This window comes from Aethalodelphis obliquidens, unplaced genomic scaffold, assembly GCF_003676395.1.
Source record: "Aethalodelphis obliquidens isolate GAN/ISIS:26980383/991018 unplaced genomic scaffold, ASM367639v1 scaffold51, whole genome shotgun sequence".
NCBI lineage: Eukaryota > Metazoa > Chordata > Mammalia > Artiodactyla > Delphinidae > Aethalodelphis > Aethalodelphis obliquidens.
Window position 1 is genome coordinate 1443380 of NW_020837995.1, and position 21480 is coordinate 1464859.

The following is a 21480-nucleotide window of genomic DNA, read 5'->3' on the forward strand; positions in this document are numbered from 1 at the left end:
CAGTGTCTGACATCGATCTGGCCTTGTCCACTGACATCTATTTCTGTGCTCACGTCTCTGCTTCCCCCTGAGCTGACCTTTCTGACAACATTGCTCTCACTCGATATTACTGGGCTTCCAAAGCTGCTACCTGCCTGATTGCAATCTTAAACCCGGGGCTGCAAATTGAACTCGTGCTGTAAAAGGCATTTCGATACCCGTGGCCTCAGCTGTGCAGCAGCAGACCTTTTAATCGACTGTCTGAACAGGCCTGTTGATCAGCTCTTTGTGCTTCTTGCTTGCTATTTCGATCTTGGTTGTTTTGTTTTGTTTTTTTTAACAAAAGAAGACTTCCTCATTTGTGCATGTTCTGTTAGATGGCGGGCCATCTGACAGGGAGAGGCCTAGTGACTGCCCCGTCCATACACTGCATTCAGGACCCTTTAATGGCTTTAGTTTCCAGGAAACTAAGCTGTTAGTCTTTTAAAAAAAACTAGTGAACTGTGAGATTCATCATCCAAATAAATAGAAGAGCAAATCTCTACTCCATTTATGAATTTGTTTAGGTATCACTGGATCTTCTTAGGGAGCAGGAAAATAATAGAACGTTTCCCCTTATCGTGAGCGAAGTCAGACTTTGGCTGATTTCCAGCACGGATCAAACCCCAGGGAAGCGTTAACCCTCGGTTCTGGCACTAACGTGAAGTTGTTAACGTTGCTTTTATTTTTTTAGATCCTGCAAAACCATCTGCGTTGGAAGGAAAGAACGTGGCATCTGAGCAACCAAGTATATCCAGAAATGTTACTGAGGAAGAGCTTGAAGATTGGTTGGACAGCATGATTTCCTAAACTCGATGAAAGAAAAAAAGAGAGAGAGAAAGAAAATGAAAAGTGCCTGAAGCCAATTTTGGTTGCCTTGTAAGGGAAGGCGGGCCCAAGGCTGTCCTTCCAGAACAGCTGGTTTACGAGCACGGCCCGAGCCCGTGTGGCCATCACGCTTAGCAGTAGACGCCTACCTCCCCCATGTTCAACAAATCCGAAATGAGACAGTAAGAGGCTCGCTGCATTTGTTCTCTGGCTTAGTAACTGAATAGACTTCTTAAGGGCAGGAGATGTTACGGCCCTTGTGTCCAGTTTCTTCCTCTCAATTTTTACAGCATAGCGGGTGCTGCTGATGAAGAGAGCTAAGCAAACCAGGCATGCATTTGGCCAAAATAAACAAACGCTGGTTTGTGGATTTTTTTTTCTTCCTTTCTTTCTTGTGCGGGGAGCCGTGGGCTGTTTGTTAGTCTCCTGTCCCTTTTCCCAGCACCACAGGGTGGTTGTAAATCATCCAGAAAGGGGGCGTTACAAGAGGCCAAACCGTGAGTTGGTGATTATGACTTTATTGCAGTGGGCACTTCATTTTATTTAAGGAGATTCACCTAAACAGAGCAGCTCCACTACTTACAAGGGAGACCATAAAGCGTTACTCTATTTGGCATAAGATTGAGATTTTTTTCTGAATTTTCAGTACAGTACTTTTTTTTCTCTGATAACAGCAGTTGACAAGCTGTTACTGAAAAAAAAAAAAATCATATGAATAACCTTTGAGTGCAGTTTCATAAAGTAAGACAGAAGATCCACACAACTAATTAATGGAACTGTCCGTCTCGAACATAAATGTAAACAACTTGCATAGCTATATCTAAAGAGGTTTTGTAAGGCACTTACTCGATACTTCCGTGTCGACAAAGTGGCGGTTTGTTTGTTTCTATTTCTTTAACTGCTTAAAGCTTTTCAAGCTGATTCTGGATACATTCACTAGCAAGTACCATGGGAGAAATTAGACTGCAGTTTTAAAATGACTTTTTTGTAGCTCAGACCGTGAGTCACTAGTGGAGTACCATCATGTGGAATTCAAGTGTTTAAAATTCCAGGTATTGTGCCTCCCAAACTTCCTGCTTCTCTAGCCCTTCCCTCAGTGGTACCATCCCAACGACCTAGTTAGTTAGAACTGAGAAACCTGAAGGCTTTCAACTAGAGCTTCCTTGCAGCTGGGCCGTGCTCTTTTTTTCTTTCAACATTTTTGACAGGTTATCCCGCACAGTGTACGTCCATTAGATACAAAAAGCCAGATCAATTCCAAAATACCACAGATGTGTAACAAACACTTCCTTGTAAGGGAGGCATTTTAGGAAATGTCACTTTTCAAATGTGTTGCAGAACTGTTAAGAGAAGGATTTTATTGACCGTCCAGAATGGTGGAGGCTTCTTTCATTCCCATTTATCCAAGCTGATCTTCGTACTGTTTCCGGAAGCAGTCACCAGCAGGGAAGAAATCCCAACACCTTTCTTGGTACATCTTCCAGACATAAGATTCCTGAAATAACGGGAACAAAGGAGACTTCTTTATAAACCACAGTAAGCTGGAACCCAATTTATTTTCCCTCTCGATGTCTCCCTTTGGGAATACTGATGTGGATAAATGTGAGGCCCAACTGGTACATTCTTTCTTGCACTGTTCCCAGCTCAGGCTGTTTTGGGAGCAAGAAGTTTCTCCCTTCTTTTCTCCCTTCTTCTGACCGCCCCCCCCCCCCACCAAAACAAACAAAAACCCCACAGTGAGACCAACTCGATGATCGCCACTAAAAATACTTAAAGATTTAGCAGAGGGTTGACTCCACGCCATTTGTAACTGGTAGAAGGCAGAATATACGAATCCAATGACGTTTGACTATTTGGTAAGCTACCTTTTCCTCCCCTATTCTCTGTCTTTACACTTCTTTTTCATACTTAGTCACAGAACCCCTCTGACACATACTTTCACGCACCCTGTCACACCCACACCTCCGCATCCCTGTGTCACCCACACAGGAGGTCGTTATCTCTCTTAGGCTGTCGTCTCACCATTTTGCTCCGACTCTCCTGCTCTTTGTCGGAGCCACCCACTCAGCTTTGCATTGTCTTTTTCTCTGTAACGTTCTCCCCACCTCCAGCTATTCTGCCCTGAAGCAGCAACTATAAGGATTTAGAAAATGTCAGTGTTTGCTGGGAAGGATAACCAAGGGGGCCTTTTGGAATAGGTGGGAGTTGCCTTAGAATTTTGGCTTCTTACGTCACAAAGAGATGGTGGAACAATGCAGGAAGCAGTGGGAAAACGCACAGAAGAGACAAATGGGGGTCACCTCTCTATTTCAGATATCCTGTGCTCTACTGAGGCTTGACGTAGAAAGGGGAAGCTCTATCTGAAGGTGTTTCTCACCTGACCTGTGTGCTCTGTTTCATCTTTATTAATCAAATACATCAGGAAGAACCTGGAACGAGGAACAAAGGTTTAACAACTGAGAAAGAGACAATATTAGATTCTTTGGTTAGAAAACCAAAGTCAAGTGAGCTGGAGAGAGGATTAAATACATTGTTCAGCATCATGCTGACTCCTATACCTTTCAGAATAGGGGAAACGTGGCATGACAACATACGCCATCATCTTCTAATAATAATACACATTTATCTCAAAATTAGCCTTTTTGTGAGGAGAGGTCCTTAAACCTTGAGCTAAGATCACTTGTGAGGAAGAATTTTGGCTACCATTTTATTGTTTTTTAAAAAAAGTCCTAAGGTAAACAATAAAATGGTAACCAAAACTCTTACCATATAATTCTTAGTAGGCCAATTTATCATCTTATAAGAATATAGAGTTGAAATTTTGTGTGTCTCAAAGATACGTTATGGAAAAGTAAAAATATTTACTCTCACTCAGTTGCCCTGGAATTCGGCAGCACGCAGGTGACGGGCCGCCTTGACAAGAGCAAATATGAATTGGTTGAGAGGAAGGCCTGACTGGAGGGGGTTCCAAGGAGAGTGGGACGAGAGAGATTGGAGACCCCGAACATGCACACTTTTCCAGTTTTGCTGGAAGGGAAGGAAGAAGCAGGGCAACAGCTGGAAGGAAAAGTGGGGTCACAGCCTTTTCTTCTTTGTTTAGGATTAAAAAATATTATATGGTGATAGGAAAAATTCAGCAGAGAGGAAACTTGCTGGAGTTAATATGACCTTGACTGAGAAGGGGTGGGATCTAATTCCAGGCTGAGGGGCTGACATTTGCTTGGAGCAGAAACGGTCTGCAGCGCACACCTGTCAATCAGAACGGGGAGGGGCAGGGCCTATGGACAAAGACACGGGCTCACGGGGACTCCTGCAAGCTCTTTCCTAACTGCCTCTGCTTTCCGGAGACCAAGGAGGAAAAGGCATTGGCAGAGCGTGAACTGTATGACGTAACTGTATTTTACTCACTGTTCCTGCCCCTGCCCCATCACCTTTGCTGACCAAGGATACTCACAAGTAGTTGGCTAAGTTGTGCTCTTGTAAGGTGTGTGTTTCAAAACCATGAGGGGTCGTGTCAAAGTAGTCATTGCCGATCCCACAGATGAAACATTTCGTCTAAGAAGAATAACAGGGAGAAAAGGCATGAGTAGGCGTGACATTACAGGCAGGTAGCAAAAGGGTGAGGATCTCTGCTTGAATTGAGAGACACTAAAATATTTCTGTCTTTCATGCTTTAGGCTGTTTGTTAGTCGTCTTCTCCAGAGTGTCACATACCTAGCTTCTACCTAGTGGAGGGTACTTGCTCCTTCCTAAGCCTGGGGCCTGGCGGAGGCAGCAGGTGGGGGTGGGGGTGGTGGTAGGGCACAGAGCAGAGGACAGGCTTGGAAAACAATCATGGTTGGTAATTTTGCCTACAGCTGGCCCTAAATAAGAGTAGAACCTACTGTTTAAAAAAAATCCATGTGCTGTGAGATAACGGAAATCAAGTTGGGATTTAGTAGAACGGTACCTCCATGTCCTCTCGTACTTGTTCCTGCTGGTCTCTCAGCTCCCCAAAAGCATCAATAATAAGACCTGGAATTTTAAATACAAAGACAAACAAACAAAACACTTCAAATAACCTGTTTAGTCAGGGCAGAGGAATGATAGATGGAATGGCAGAGGCTGTTATGTTTTGTTAAGAAAAATGGAATATTACTCAGCCATAAAAAGAAACAAAATTGAGTTATTTGTAGTGAGGTGGATGGACCTAGAGTCTGTCATACAGAGTGAAGTCAGTCAGAAAGAGAAAAACAAATACCATATGCTAACACATATATATGGAATCTAAGAAAAAAAAATGTCATGAAGAACCTAGAGGTAAGACGGGAATAAAGACACAGACCTACTAGAGAATGGACTTGAGGATATGGGGAGCGGGAAGGGTAAGCTGTGACAAAGCGAGAGAGTGGCATGGACATATATACACTACCACACGTAACATAGATAGTGGGAAACAATCGCACAGCACAGGGAGATCAGCTCGGTGCTTTGTGACCACCTAGGGGGTGGGATAGGGAGGGTGGGAGGGAGGGAGACGCAAGAGATATGGGAACATATGTATAACTGATTCACTTTGTTATAAAGCAGAAACTGACACACCATTGTAAAGCAATTATACTCCAATAAAGATGTTAAAGAAATGAATTATAAAGCTGAGTGATACAATTAAATCAAAATTAGGGAAAACACTTGTGTTTTCAAATGCTGAGTCCTGGCTAATGATTTCTCATGGTTCCTCTTACAACGCCTCTCAGCAGTATTTGACGCTAACTGTTCACTCCTCCTGGACTCTCTTTCTTCCTGTCCTTCCTTCCTTGTCCTACTGTTTTGCTTGGCTGTTCCCTTTCTGTCTTCCTTATCGGCTCTTCCTCTTCGAGTCCCTGAGGCCCTGATATGTATCAGTCAGGGCTCCTCCTCAGTTTCTTTGCTTTTCCTTCTGGGAAGTCTCTACGCCTACATCTTTGACCACCACCACCAGTGGATCCCGTTTCTTTGATTTTTGTATTCATTAATATTTGTCTTGTGTGTCCTTATTGAATGTAATATTTCTATCCTATTCCATTCCTGACTTGTCTCTTGAAAGACCCATTACAATTAACTGCTTATTAGCCCTCAACGCCTGCACGATGTCTCATAGGTACCTCAACTTGGCATGACTCAAACTAAATTCATCACCCTCTTTCTCTAACTCCTGACAAGCTACTGACCAAAATACCACTACCTCTACCCCGCAAGGAAGGAAAACACATGTCACACTCTCACAGATCCTCTTTCTGCTGCTTCCCACCCCATTGCGTGGGAGGAAAATGATCAGGGCAGGAATCATGAGGATGTGGGGCGACACTAGCCAATGGAGATATTTAGGAAGCAGAATGAGACAGAAATGATCAACTTAGAGTGGGTAATGAAGGAGTGGGCGAGGGGAGTCCTCTGTAAGGATGCTCAAGTTTCCTGTATCAGTGCCTGGGTGTATGTTTGCCTTTATATATGGTAGACGTTCAAGAGATGTCTGTTGGGGCTTCCCTGGTGGCACAGTGGTTGAGAGTCCGCCTGCCGATGCAGGGGACGCGGGTTCGTGCCCCGGTCCGGGAAGATCCCACATGCCGCGGAGCGGCTGGGCCCGTGAGCCATGGCCGCTGGGCCTGTGCATCCGGAGCCTGTGCTCCGCAGCGGGAGAGGCCACAGCAGTGAGAGCCCCGTGTACCACAAAAAAAAAAAAAAAAAAAAAAAAAAGAGATGTCTGTTGAATTAACAGGTGAGCGAATGCATAAACCTCTTTACATAAAACAGTTAAGTCAGGTGCAGAAAGGCAAAGAGAATCAGATTGAGCCCCATGCAGATGACATAACTGGCAAGCATACCTTGGATGATGGCCAGCAGGATGACAATGACGAAGAAGAAGAATGTAATGTCAAAGACGATGCGGTACATTTCGTACGGGTCCCCAGCGGGGTCTTCAATTTCATCGCCAATGCCACCTCCAGCTCTCACTCCCACGTACATGTGGAACAGGTAACACTAGGGAAGAAAAATGATGGCGATTCAGGTAAAAGGTGCAGAGTTCTGTTTGTTTTTACAGAGATGGTCAGATCATTCATGTAACAAGATCAAAACATGACAGCCCTGAGGCAGGAGAAGGGTACTCTTCACAATAACACATTCATGCTGCTAACTCTGTCCTCTCCACCCTCTGGTTAGGTTGGTGTCTATAAAGATGGAAAGGTTGCTGTTCCACGTAGCCTTTAAAAGGTGTTTTTTGCTCTTTTCTTAAAAACAGTTTTGAACTCTTTGACACACACGTGAGAATTCACTCTAGGTGTGTGTAAGTTAAAAGAACTTTCTGCCCTGATGAGGATGGCCTATGCCAGATACGAGTTTTCTCTCACTTAAGTTTCAAGTGCCAGCCTGGACTTGGGGCCGGGCTACAGCCTCCGGGAAGAGGCCTCCCCTACTTGGCATCCTCTGCGCACCCGGGAGGGCGGGGCTCCCCGCAGAATCTCCTCCCAAGTGCCCGTGTGCTCCAGGTAGGCTCCTGGGCCAGGGCTCACAGAGCAGGCTGCCCTCTGTCTCTCCTCCTGACTGGCAGTGATGGCTTTGGGATGGGAGTGTGGAGGCAGTCTCATGGCTGGTAGATCAAAAGCCAGTGGCAGCACGGAGCCCACGCTGGTCATACGGTTGCTCTTGTGCCTGTAGTGTTGCTGTCTCATGGGCTGCTTGCCCCAAGAAAACTCACGCAGAGATTTTAGCCAAAAAGCATATCTATTTTCTGGAGAAACGGTCACAGGCGGGGGCAGGGGGTCAGTGTACTGTCACCTGTCTCTGATACACACATTCTTTTCCTGAAATCTGGTCACGATAAGCGTCTAGAGATGCTACTGCAGCTGTGCTGGCTCACCCTGCGCTGTGCCCTTCTATGCGTGCAGGAGCCCCAGCCCCGCCCTGACCCAGTCCTGCTGCTGTGACATTTTTCAGACGACATGGCTGTTCTGAAACAAGCCCCACTGGCTTGCTGAAATAAACGGAGCACCAGATTCATGGGACTTTGCTCTTAGCTCTCAGAGGCAAAGAATCAGAGTTTGACTTCCGTGAGATACAGACACAGGTAACTCACGTCTTCGCCACACACAGATGTGGATGGATGGTGATCCGCTTAGCTGTGTGTTTCTCCTTCCGCCTGGGCCCCGACAAGTGGTCTATTGCATCACTTCTGTCTTTCCAGGACCCACCTCCCTTTCGGATGAGACATCAGTGTTCTACTCTCATCTCTGTCCTGCTCTGCCCACAGCCCTTCTGTCCCAGCCACGCCAGGTGACCCTACAGGGAATTCTCACCGTCATCATGTCATCACACTTCATGTCGGGCTCATCGTCGTCTTCACTTTTGTTGTAGAACTTGCGGAAGAAGTTGAACGCCACCACGGTATAGAGGTAAACCACCACGGCCAGGAGACCGACAGTCAGGACCAACTGGCAGCGGAAAGACAGAGAGAGAGGGAAGAGGAGGTGGGTCTTCTCCACCTTGAAAGGTTGGTGGGAGACTCCAAGAAAACAGAGGAAAGGGGAAAGATGAGGGGTCTGGAACGAAGGCTGTCATACAGCAGGTGCCGAAGGAAAGCAAGATCACAGAGAGAAACAGGCTTATTGGGAGAAAAGAGTAATGATGGACTGTTATGGAACAAACTGTGTTCCCCCAGAATTCATATGTTGAAGCCCTAACCCCCAGTACCTCTGAAGGTGACTGCACTTGGAGATAGAGCCTTTAAAGAGGTGATTTAATTAAAATGAGGCCGTGAGGGTGGGCCCTGCTTCAATCTGACTGGTGTTCCTACAAGAGGAGGAGGTTAGGACTCAGAAGGAGAGATACCAGGTAGCCGTACGCATCGAAGGATAATCAAGTGAAAAAGCAGCAAGAGGCAGCCAGCTGCATGCCAGGCTACCCACACCTTGATCTTGGACTTACAGCCTCCAGAACTGAGAGGAAATCAATGTCTGTTGTCTAAGCCCCCAGTGTTCAGTGTTTCGTTAAGGCAGCCCGGGCAGACTAACAGCTGGGGTACTGCACGGGGCGCATATAAACTACACAGGGATTTAAGGATGAGAATAGTGACGGTGCTCTGAGGATGGTTACTTTGTTTTTTCACAGAGATAGCAGTGACCCAAGGCTTCAAGATGTCGCTTTCACTCTAATGCTGCTTTTATTTATTTGCTTATTTATTTAATTGAAGTAGAGTTGATTTACAATATTGTGTTAGTTTCAGGTGTACAGCATAGTGATTCAGTTATACATCTACATGTATCCTTTTTCAAATTCTTTTCCCACTTAGGTTGTTACAAAATATTGAGTATAATTCCCTGTGCTCTATACAGTAGGTCCTTGTCGTTTACCTATTTTATATATAGTAGTGTGTATATGTTAATCCCAAACTCCTAATTTATCCCTCCCTACCCCGCTTTGGTAACCATAAGTTCTAATGCTGCTTCTAAAGAAACTACAAGAAATTAATGTAACATTGTTAATCAGCTATACTTCAATAAAAATTTTAAAACATATATATATATACATATATGTATAACTGAGTCACTTTTCAGTACAGAAGAAATCAACACACATTGTAAATCAACTATACTTCAATAAAATTTTTTAAAAATTAAAAAAAAAAAGAAACTACAGATTCCTTGGGCTCATGGGTATCCCTACATCACAATATTTCATAACTAACCATGAACTGGATAATTGTCACAGCTTTGAAGTTACTATAAGAATTATAATTGAGCAAAGTGACATTTTTCATAATGAAGAAACCTGCCTTGGACCTTTGCCAGGGACATAGGGCCTGTTTGTTTCTCGGCTTTCAGAGGCACAATAAATGAGGACTATGCAGGACCTGCTCATCGGGCCTATACCAGGGACTAGGTGCTGGGCTGGAGCTGTGAAGATCAACAACATAAAATCTTTCTTTGCCCTCAAGCTGCTACACAAAAGGGAGTGGGCATGATAAGTACCAGAACAGACATATTCAGCAGCTTCTTGAACAATGAACTTAGTGATTTGAACCCTGGATAGCAGACCTCACGGAAAGCAGCCGGTTTCAAAAAAGAGAAAGAATGTGGGCTTTGCACCAAGGAACCAATGGGCTTGAATCTAAGTTCTGCCACTTAGCAGCTGTGTGCTCTTGGGTGAAATACTTAGCCTCTCTGAGCCTCAGTGCTCTTCTCTCTCAAGTGAGTGTAACACTTACCTTATAGGGTGGTTGTGAGCCTATTGCAATACCCGGCATATGGCACAAACTGGGCACATTTTTTTTTAACAATCTTGCCAGAGTTTAGTCGGCAAGCCCATATAAGACATTCATTGTTTAATAAATGCTGGAGAGGGCGTGGAGAAAAGGGAACCCTCCTACACTGTTGGTGGGACTGTAAATTGATAGAGCCACTATGGAGAACAGTATGGAGGTTCCTTAAAAAACTAAAAACAGAATTACCATATGACCCAGCAATCCCACTCCTAGGTATATACCCTGAGAAAACCATAATTCAAAAAGATACACGCACCCCAATATGCAGCACTATTTACAATAGCAAGGACATGGAAGCAACCTAAATGTCCATCAACAGAGGAATGGGTAAAGAAGATGTGGTACATATATATACAATGGAATCTTACTCGGCCATAATAAAGAACAAAATAATGCCATTTGCAGCAACATGGATGGACCTAGAGACTGTCATACTAAGTGAAGTAAGTCAGACACAGAAAGACGAATATCGTATGATATTGCTCGTATGTGGAATCTAAATGGGTACAAATGAACTTATTTACAAAACAGAAGTAGAGTCACAGATGTAGAAAACAAACTTATGCTAACCAGGGGATAAGGGGGTGAGGGATAAATTGGGATATTGGGATTGACATATATACACTCCTATATATAAAACAGATAACTAATAAGAACTTACTGTATGGCACAGGGAACTCTACTCAATACTCTCTAAAGGCCTAAATGGGAAAAGAATCTAAAAAAAGAGTGGATATATGTATATGTATAACTGATTCAATTTTCTGTACACCTGAAACTAACACAACATTGTAAATCAACTATACTCCAATAAAAATTGTCTTTTAATTAAAAGAAATTCATTGTTTAAACTTTTCATTTAAGGTACAGTTTTGTATAACGCCGTTAAACCAAATCAACAAAATCTGGACTTTCTATATCTGAGTAAAGGGGAAGAAAAGAATTCTAAAAGAACAAATTGTAGAACTGGCATTCCATAAATCCCGTTTTGGGAAATGCCACCTTTATAGGATAAAACTTCCCAAGACACACATGGAAAAATAATACACAATGCCCTTTCTCCCAGGAACCTATAAGGAAGTATTTACCACTCTCTAAGCAAACATCTATATCACAGGTTCTGTTCTTACCTCCCCAAACTTCAGCTTCTTGTATGTGGCAGCAAATTTCTATCTCTAGCTTTCCTCCCTTCTTTTTAGTGTCAACTGAGAAACCGGCGCCACTACCAGAAGCCTAGAGAAATAAACCATCGTAATACCTGATGATCTAGCACCCTTTCATTTTAGAACAATTAAAGGTTAATCTGACCTTTTTTCTGGTTGGAATTTTTATTTTTTAAGGTGTACAATGTGATGATTTAATATATGCATACATTATCAAGTTAATTAACATATCCATCACCTCACACAGTTACCGTGTGTGTGTGTGTGTGTGTGTGTGTGTATGTGTTTGCTGAGAACACTTAAGATCTACTCTCTTAGCAAATTTCAAGCATACAATACAGCATTTTTAACTATAACCACCGTGCTTTACATTAGATCCCCGGAACTAATTTATTTAATAACTGAAAGTTTGTACTCTTTGACCAGTGCTCCCCATTTCCCCCAACACACCCAGCTCCTGGTAACTACTGCTCTACTCTCTGGTTCTAGAAGTTTGCCCTTTTTATGATTCCCCATGTAAGTGACACCATACAGTATTTGTCTTTCTGTGTCTGGCTTATTTCTCTTAGCATAATGCCCTCTAGGCTCATCTATATTGTTGCAAAAGGCAGAATTTCCTCTTTTTAAATGGCTGAATGATATTCTGTATGTTCGTAACAAATTTTGTTTATCCATTCATCCACTGATGGACACAGGTTGTTTCCATATCTTGGCTATTGGGACTAATGCTGCTGTGAACATGGGAATATAGATATCTCTCTGAGATACTGATTTCGTCTCCTTCAGATATATATACCCAGAAGTGCAACTGCTGGATCATGTGGCAGTTCTGTACTTAATTTTTTGAGGAACTGCCATACTGTCTCCCCTAATGGCTGTACCAAGCTGGGTACATATTAACTCCTTTCTTTTCTCCCTTCTCCTGTAGAGATTTAGAGATGTGAGGGAACATGTCTCATTCGTGGATTTGCACTTAATGAGGAATAAAATGCTAGGGAGTTTGAATTTGTTCACAGGAGGAGCCATTAGAGGACTTTAATCAAGGGATTGACCCTGACAATTCTGTAGAAGACAGACTAGATATTGATGAGACTGGATGTAGAGCAATGACTAGATAGGTATATATAGAAATTGCACACATACACGTATATAACATATATAGCTATATATGTCTACCTATGTACACATATAGCTGTATATATGTGTATATATGTATAGATCTATATATATCTAAGTCATTGGTCTTTTTTTTTTTTTTGGCTGCATTGGGTCTTCATGGCTGCACGCGGGCCTTCTCTAGCTGATGCAAGCGGGGGCTACTCTTGGTTGCGATGCATGGGCTTCTCATTGCGGTGGCTTCTCTTGTTGCAGAGCACGGGCTCTAGGTGCGTGGGCCTCGGGAGTTGTGGCACGTGGACCCAGCAGCTGTGGCTCGCGGGCTCCAGAGCTTAGGCTCAGTAGTTGTGGCACACGGGCTTAGTTGCTCCGCGGCATGTGGGATCCTCCCTGGCCAGGGCTCGAACCTGTGTCCCCTGAGTTGGCAGGAGGGTTCTCAACGACTGCGCCACCAGGGAAGCCCACCGGTTATGTTCTTTCCTAACCCTATCTAGGTCCCTCCTGTTCTGCAGCAGTATAAACCCCATACCTGTTTGCCATTGTGAGTGACAGATGACAGAATAGTCCTCAGAGTCTTGAAGCCCATCGCGATATCCAGCAGATGAGCAGCGAAGAAGAAGTTGTTGTAGTGGCCCAGGACTGACATGGTCGTGTACCAGGCGAGGTAGAGAAAGGACTGTGGAAATGGAAGAAATTGAGCAGCTTTTCAGGCATTCAGGGGACTGAGGTGCTTTGAGCTGGCCCAAGGATTGCCAAGTCAAGCCCCATCTGCCTCATACTACTGCACAAGAGAGGAGTGTCCCCCCAGCACCCTAGGGCCCTCTGTCTTCGCCCAGCACTCCCTGCATCTTCCTGAGCTGCCTCCATAGCTTGTTTCTTTGTGGCATCTAATGACATCCCTGGACTTGGGGCACAGAATTTTGCTTTCCCAGATGCCATACTTACATTGTCAGTAAAAACAACTCCCAGCTTCCAGATATGGTACTTCATGTCGATGGAACTTAGCCTAAAGGGGAACAAATCATTTCAAAACTTAAAAATGTCAAGATTTAGTTAAGTGTTTAATAAGGGGAAAAAATGAATTTTTTTCTCTCTTGGGTTTAATAACCTAAATACAGCTCTGAGGTTTATCAAGCTGTATGTGTTCACCATGAGAATGAGAGTGGCTGAATCACACACCCTGAAATTTTAATTAGTCTTTCTCTTTCAGCTCTATCAGGCATAAAGGCTGATAAGTCTTTCAATTTTTTTTAAAGCAGTGCTCTCCGCCCCCCCCCCCATATTTTAGAACCTAGAAGAAACACTTAGGCGAGACCAGAGTCTAAGACAGCGAAGACATGACTGTGAGCTTTCCCTGTAGCACAGGGAAGAGGACTGGAAAGATAAAGGGTCTAGTCAGCCAGACTTTGGGATTTAACTCCTAAGCTCTGTACCATGACACCAGGGAGGCTGCCTCTGCTTTGGTCTCTTCTACTGGGCTAAAGTCGAGGGCATTTTTGTCCAACCCCAGGAGTTCAGCAATGCGTTCTGCTCCGTAGAGATCTCCATACTTGTTGATCACCTAAAGCAGAGAGGAGGACAGGGTGAGCTCAGGCCGTGCAGCACCACCAATGTTTTCTCCAGCCCCAGTGCCGTCAGAGCTGTGTTACGCTCTGGGCTCTTCCAAGGGGTTGATAAAGACATGAGTCAAAATGCAAAAGGAAAATAAAGAGAAAAAAATAACCTCCAGAGAAAACAGAAGTGATACAGACAATTAAGTGAAAACTGCTTTTCTAGCTATCATTTAGCAGGAGAGAAAAAACCTAGTATGTAGAAAACAGTGATTTTGTTAAGCTGATTAAGGCAGATGAGTATAGGAACTAAGCCCCAAACCTACATGCGTTCATATAAAACCCCTTCTGTGGCTTACTCTTCTCGAGATGCCATCATAAAAGCACCATTACATTTATTCCTGTTCGTATATGGAGAACTTAAACAATTTCCGTTTCTCTGGAGGTCATGGAGTTTACTCCCCCTGCCCCGCCCCCCAACAAGGCGTACCTTTCTCTTTACAAACTTGTCCCAGTAGTTATTAGGAAAAGATCTGAAGAAGAAAACGAAACAGGGAGATTCTTAACATCAAGGCAAGCACATCAAGAAACTTTGCAGTTTGTCTGGACCTGTGATCTTTTGGGGTTTTGTCCTGCTCATTGAAGAATTCAAGACTTGATTGAAGTTCAGAGTCACCGCAGGTCTGATTTCTGGTTTCACTGCTTTGCGGTGAGTTCTGAAACACTTGGAAAGCTCCTTTGCATTTTCTACTTCAAAATTATGGTTAAGAGCCAGGAATTGTGATGACAGACTAGCTAGAGGCAGGGATATGTGTCTTGAGCTCAGTGTAACTAGAAACCAAACGCTGCAGGAAACACATGCATTCAACCTTCCTTCACTGAGTGCCCACTTTATGGCAGTAACTGGGGCAGGTGCTGGGGACACGGTGGTGGGAGGTGTAGACAAGGTCCCTAACTATGAAGTTTCCAGTCTGGAAATCACCGTTAGTTAATTTACGTGGGGGTTTTCTTAACGGAGTGCTCTTCTGCTCTGTTCTCCATTCCTGCATAACTCCTGTGGGGTGTGCTTTTCCCCGGGAATGAGATCCCTCTCTCCTTTGGAGGTAGTTCCTATGCCATCCCAACCTTAACCCCACAGAGGGGACAGCTTTCTTCTGGCAAGTAGCTAGTACCAGCTCCACTGCGAATACCTTCTTATTGTTAAAGTCGTGAAATAACTGTTACTTTCAGGTATGTTGGCAGAAACCATTTAAAATATTTTGCTCCCCTCCAGAATGATCAGTCCTTCCTGAGAGGTTCCTTGGGAGTCTAGTTTGCAGCCAAGGAACCTCTGGCCCTTGGTGCAAACGTTCTTACTTCTGTTTTCCTTCGTGTGTAAACCGTTCTTGTTTGTTAGCTCTGGAACACAACCGTCCCCTATGCTACAGAGGCCGCCCAAGTTGGTGATGAGGAAGGAGGGCCTCCCTCTGTTCGTGGACCTCTCAGAAGAATAACCCTGAGCAACCGGCACCTCTCTTACAACAGGGTGGCAATCTTTAAACAAAACCAAAAAAATTGTTTGGATATTTAAAGCAGTCTTGGTCTTTTTTTTTTAAGATTTTTTTGGGATGTGGACCGTTTTTAAAGCTTTATTGAATTTGTTACAACATGGCTCCTGTTTTGCTTTTCTGGCCTCGAGGCGTGTGGGATCTTAGTTCCCCCGACCAGGGATCGCACACGCACCCCCTGTACTGGAAGGCGAAGTCAATAACCACTGGACCGCCAGCGAAGTCCCCAGCAGTCTTGGTCTTAAACATCCAAATGCCACTTACAAACAAAGCAAACTGCTAATAGATTTTATCTACGGGGGATGGAAGTAATTATTTTGACCTCCTTCTTTGTCCATTATTCTGCTACTTGATTTTTTTCATGAATGGTATTTAGAATCCAAAAAGTGGAAAATTCCACAAGTGATCCTGAAGGGCCAGTGACTAAAGGCTCTGGTCAAGACCCTTTCACAGATGTGATCTTACTTTGATCTGAATATTCTTGGCTCCTGACCAGGTATGTAAGCTCCTTCAAGGTCGAAGCCATAATTCCACTTGGTAATAATATTCCTTTAAGTGTGGGGTAGGCCAAGAACCTTCAGAAGGGAAATGCATAAATAAGGGACAGATCTATATATGAAGGGTCAAGAAAAACAACATAAGCTGCTCACCTCTTAGAAACCAGCAGAATGCACAATGAGATGCTATTACACACCTACCAGATGAGCAAAGTTATCTGAGGATAACAAGTGCTGACAAGGAGGCAGAGAAGCAGGAATGCTCACAGGGTGCTGGTTTAATGTAAATGGGGGCAAACACTTGCATATCCTACTATTCAGCAAGTTCGTCTCCTGCTACCTACTCCAGAGAAACTCTTATTTGTGCACCAGGTATAAAAATACTCCTTACAGCACTGTTTCCAACAGGCACTAGTGGGAAACAGTTGAAATAGCCATGGTCAGGAAAACGGATAAATGCACAATAATATACTCCTAATGGAAAATGCTGCAGTTTTGAAAATGACCAACTCGGGCCACACATATCAACGTATTCAACTGATGAGTTCCTGAAGAGGGTGCTGAACAGAAGATTCAAATGACAGTACAATGCGTATAGTATAACTCCATGGATATGAAGCTCAAAACCAATTAAGATGAAACCATGTATCTAGGGACACATACCTAAGTGGTAACACTATAAACTAAGGCAAAAGAATGGATAGCACTAAAGTCAGGAGGGTGGTTAGCTCGGGTCCGGGGAGGATCCGGGCCAGAGAGGATAACGTCTGGGACCTCAAGGTTTTCAGCGATGTTCCACTTTTAAAGCTTTGTAGTTCATTTTATCACTGTACTTTAAAATATACGTTTTTATGTTTTCTTCTATATGTGTATTTAACAATACAAAAATAAAATTAAAAAAGAAAGCTCTCCATGACATATAGTTAACTCAAAAAAGAGCAGGTTACAAAGCACTACATGTACAATGATGCCATTATCGTGAAGGAATAATGGAAGTTCATTGATCTAAATGTTTTAAAACAGCTGTTTTTCTTATACACGCGTTTCCCTATTCACGGGCATTTCAGCCACTTCAAATAAATGTCAGCAACTGTCCTTGTTAAAACAGTTTAGTGTTCTTGTCTCATTACCTCCTTAGGATAAACTTCTAGAAAGTGAACTGCGTTCTTCCTGGGACTTTTAGGCTATATCATCTTGTGCCGCAGACACAAGCGTTAATTACAGAAAGCTTACCAAGGAATGAGATTATTTGATATTCAAATTTTCTATACTATAATGACAAAGGGTCAGAAATAAGTCTTAGTAGTTTCCCTTATTCTTCCTTAAAAGTGAGGAGACTGGCAGTGACCTGCAGGCCTGAACAAGCTTTTGATTTGCCTGCTCGCACCTATTTTTCCCTAGGAGAGGAGTCTTCCCTTTCTCGGGACTATTAAAAAAAGCTCAGCGGTGCCTCTGTAGAGCTGCCTCTCTCAATTTGCCTAACCACCTTTGAAGAGTAGAATTTTCTTCCTGCAGGGGTCAGGGTTGTCGTTTCTAGATGTGCATATTTTATTGGCACAGCCGAGAGACTCAACAGTCATCTTGTTCACATATTCAGCCCTATTTCCTGACTTTTCTTTCATCCCATTAATGTATCTTGCAACTCTCATTTCCCTGTTGTGAATACACCGGCGTTAGAGCATCACCTTTGCTCGTGGTGACGGTCATTATTTTCCTAAATTTTTATTGTGGTAAAATATACATAACTTAAAATGTACAATCTTAATCATTTCGCTATAATCCCTGTGTTGTACAATATATCCTTGTAGCTTATTTTATACCTAATCGTTTATACCTCTTAATCCCCATCCCTATATCGCCCCTTCTCCCTTCCCTCTCCCCGCTGGCAACCACTGGTTCTCTGTATCAGTGAGTCTGCTGCTTTTTTGTTACATTCTCTGTGTTGTGTTTTTAGATTCCACAGATAAGTGATATCATACGGTGTTTGCCTTTCTCTGTCCGACTTATTGGTGATGGCCATTTTTCTTTAACAGGGGAAGGGAATAACGAACAGCCATGCGCCAGGCACTGTACCAAGCACGTGACAATCCATTCATGAGGCCTCCCAGGACTGCAGGCGGTGGTATTCTCATCCCTCTATTAATGAAGAGGAAACTGAGGTTTATAAAACCTGATTCCCTCGCCCTAGGTCACGGGTGTCTACGTTATCAAGCTGACTCAGTATTCTACCTCTTTGCCTCTAGAATCAATGCTTGTCTCCACCACGTTAGCACTTGTACACATGCCTACCAGGAAGGCAGGCTTCACCCCACGGGTCCTAACATCCCCACCCAGATGGGCCTATTTTAACTGCCCGTGGAACTGCCTATCAAATTATATTGGGAGGCGTTCTAGTACCAACCAGGCTATTTGTTTAGGGAGAAGACTTCAGAGACGGTGCTGTCACAGGGCTGCTGTGCCATTTGGGGACTCTGGAGAAGCTGATCAGTTTGATCACTGAAACCCCGGGCCAGGGAAACACTGTACGACTCGAACATGGAAAACTAGATTAAGTAGTATTGTGCTGGACCATCTGGTCTTAATTAAAAATGCTCAGCACTTTCCGATGATATCCTCTGTCCCCCATTAAATGCATAGGGACACATATAACTGTTGGAGGCACGACAGGCTGCTTTGTGAAAAGGCAGGGGAGAAAACAAGTCCCAGAAACCAAAGGAAGGCTTATATTAATCGGTCTCCAGGGCTGCTGAAGAAGGTATTATCCTATTTACAACAGAAACTCCGTTTTCTTTTTGGGGTGGGGGGGAAACTTACGGTGTGTTGATTACCAAGCGATCCCATTGCCCCTTGATGTCATCTTCAGAAGGCTGTTCGGTGATATACAGGCCATCAAACTCCAGCTTCCTGGCGATCTCTTTTTCTCTTTTGAATACCACCAAAGGAACCTAGGAGTGGGAAGACACCGGTTACTCAGAGAACGCTTTCTAACGAAAGCATCCTCTCCCACGCGTATCTCACAAATTGGCCTTCCAACTTCAGGGCAGCAAACTCTTTGTAGTGGGATTCTTAGGGTGCCTCGTTGTGGGTCCAAAGCCAAAGAAATCACTTCTCAGTCCTCTGGCTCACACACCTCCCTCTCCAAAGCTGATATGATTTGGGTCATCCTTTAAAGAGCTGATAGTATTACAAACTGTGGACTTCTTGACCCGTCCTGGTGAGAAGACCATATTTAGATGAATCACAGGGCCGAGTGACTTAGGTCTCCTAAAACACTTAGGCTGGAGGTAAACCAAGACTTAGAAAGCATAATAAACTATTCTAGAATATATTGGACAGCTGCAGAAATACGATGAAGAGTTCCAACCCCCTTCAATGGCTAGGGTCATATTCATCTCATGTCTCTGAATTCTGATTAATGAAATATGGCTTAATGGTTACAATGAGAGGATTCACTGGGCTCTGTGCATAGGCTTTCGCTATTGAAATTTTCCTCCTGACATTCCTTCCGAGAAGAGCTCCTGCCTGGCACACTTATTTGTTCCCTACCATCGTTTCCCATTCTCTTATAGTTATGACTGCTTCTAGCCTACACATGGTGGCATGGTTCTAAAGACCTATCACAAAAGCAGTACATACACAGAAAATGCTGGGAAGATAATCCACTTGCTCCAGCCATCGCCAGACACACACACACTTCAGATAAGGGACAGAATGAGCAAGGTCAGAGGATACGACTGGAATCCCAGGAAATGAGAAGGCAGAAAAGCCAGAGCTCCACTAGCCAGAAAAGCTTAACTCAGAGCTAGGGCTTCTCATCCACCTGGGAAGCTACTGGTTACTTGGCAACATCCCTGAGACCTTGGTCTCCAAACTGTTGCTTCTAATAACTCCCTCTCAAATCTCATGATATCCGTACAACCCACGCTGCTCCTTTATTTCCAAGACAAAAAGGCAAAATTTAGATAATGGTTCGTAAAGAGTTACTGCTTACCCTTTTTCTTCCTCCCTTAATTATTTATTTTTTATTTTTAAAATTTATTTCACTGAAGTACAGTTGATTTACAATGTTGTGTTAGTTTCTGGTATATAGCAAAGTGACTCAGTTATACATACATATACCTTCTTTTTCATATTCGTTTCCATTATGGTTTATCACAGGATATTGAATATAGTTCCTGCTTACCCTTTTTTTTAAACAAGGCAACAACACTGAGAAAATAAAAGAATCATGACAGGAAGGTGGCAAAGGCTACTAATGGACATTGCACACTGCAGAATCAGTGCCTGGTGTTGGTTCGTGGATCGTGTGGGAGGGGAAGCAGGGAAAGCCACCCTGACTAGCGTCTGCTGTATGTCGCGGTGACTCTGAGTTACAATAATAGTATCAAGTACTGGTCAGTACTGATCACTGGGATTTGAAGCATTCTCCGTCAATCTTTTAGGAATTTGTATTCCCTCGTAAGTACAACTTCCACATTTTTATTCCCTAGCTAGTGTTTATTTTTGTTTTCTCTAGGTTACCCGTACCCTAGCCGACAAGCTGAGCTCTAGATGGTGAACTAAGGAATAGTAGCGAACGTGCTCTCGTTTACTACGTCTGGCCCTGAGTATTTTACACATGTTAATTCATTTAAATCCTCCCTTTAGCAACTTCAGCGGTTGGTGTTATTATTATCATAGTCATTTTTTTTGCAGATGAGGAAACAGAGGAATGGCGAGGTTAAGTGGCAGAGCTGTGGGTCCAACCCCGGAGGCCAGGCTCCAGAATCCATTCTTTCATTGTTACAGTGGAGGCCTCAGGGCAGTTTAGGACACATGGTCTCTCCAGTAGAGCAGCTGGACTTCCTAAGTGATACTGCAGTCCACTGGGGGAAGTGAGAGCCACAAGGATAGGAAAAGACTTCCTGGACTCTTCTCAGGGAAAAGGTGGCTTGGTATAGGGCCAAGGAAACTTCCTACTTAAGAGAAGTAAGAAAAAATGTAATGAGAAAAAACAATTGTGGTGTATGTAGTAGAAACAGAACTGGACTTGGAACACCTAAAACAGAATGACTGAAGATTGACAAAACTATAGCAGTGCCTGAAGATGGCCCCAGAGAACCACATCTCCTGCTATTCATGCCCTTGTGTAGCCCCCTTCACCCTCTGTGCAACACTGAATCTTGGCTGGCCCTGTGACCTGCCTGAATCAACAGAATGTGGTAGAAATGGCACCTTGCCAGTTCTGGGCCTAAGCCTTAAGAAGGTCTAGCAGCTTCCATGTGTGCTCTTTTCTGGACACCCAAGCCATCATGTGCAGGAAGTCCGGCTACCCAGCTGGAGAGAGCATGTGAAGAGACCACGTGGAAAGGGAGATGCCCTGAGTCTACAAGGAGCGGGGAGAGAGGCCCAGCTACCCCAACGGAGCGCAGCCCTCCAGCTGTTCCCTTGCCAACGTGCATGGGCCGTCTTGGACGGTAGCCCATCTGAGCTCCCAGCTGGTTG

The 21480-nt window shown here is 43.9% G+C and overlaps 2 protein-coding genes across 3 annotated transcripts in view; one reads left to right on the forward strand and one right to left on the reverse strand.

Moving 5' to 3' along the window:
* The window catches only part of AVEN (apoptosis and caspase activation inhibitor), a 189232-nt gene extending 188016 nt beyond the window's left edge, over nt 1–1216 (forward strand). Inside the window, exon 6 of the mRNA XM_027083791.1 lies at nt 713–1216. Coding sequence (XP_026939592.1) covers nt 713–828 — 116 coding nt within the window. The 3' untranslated portion in view covers nt 829–1216. The remainder of the gene's footprint in view (nt 1–712) is intronic.
* A 132-nt stretch (nt 1217–1348) lies between these two features.
* RYR3 (ryanodine receptor 3) overlaps nt 1349–21480 on the reverse strand; it is a 557080-nt gene continuing 536948 nt past the window's right edge. For both annotated transcript variants that reach the window (XM_027083790.1, XM_027083789.1), the window contains 11 exons: nt 18811–18941; nt 14443–14485; nt 13836–13963; nt 13348–13408; nt 12932–13078; nt 8160–8294; nt 6690–6846; nt 4796–4860; nt 4301–4401; nt 3224–3275; nt 1349–2341 (listed from right to left, as the gene is read on the reverse strand). In XM_027083790.1, the coding sequence (XP_026939591.1) occupies nt 2246–2341; nt 3224–3275; nt 4301–4401; nt 4796–4860; nt 6690–6846; nt 8160–8294; nt 12932–13078; nt 13348–13408; nt 13836–13963; nt 14443–14485; nt 18811–18941 (1116 nt within the window). In that variant the 3' untranslated portion in view covers nt 1349–2245. The remainder of the gene's footprint in view (nt 2342–3223; nt 3276–4300; nt 4402–4795; nt 4861–6689; nt 6847–8159; nt 8295–12931; nt 13079–13347; nt 13409–13835; nt 13964–14442; nt 14486–18810; nt 18942–21480) is intronic.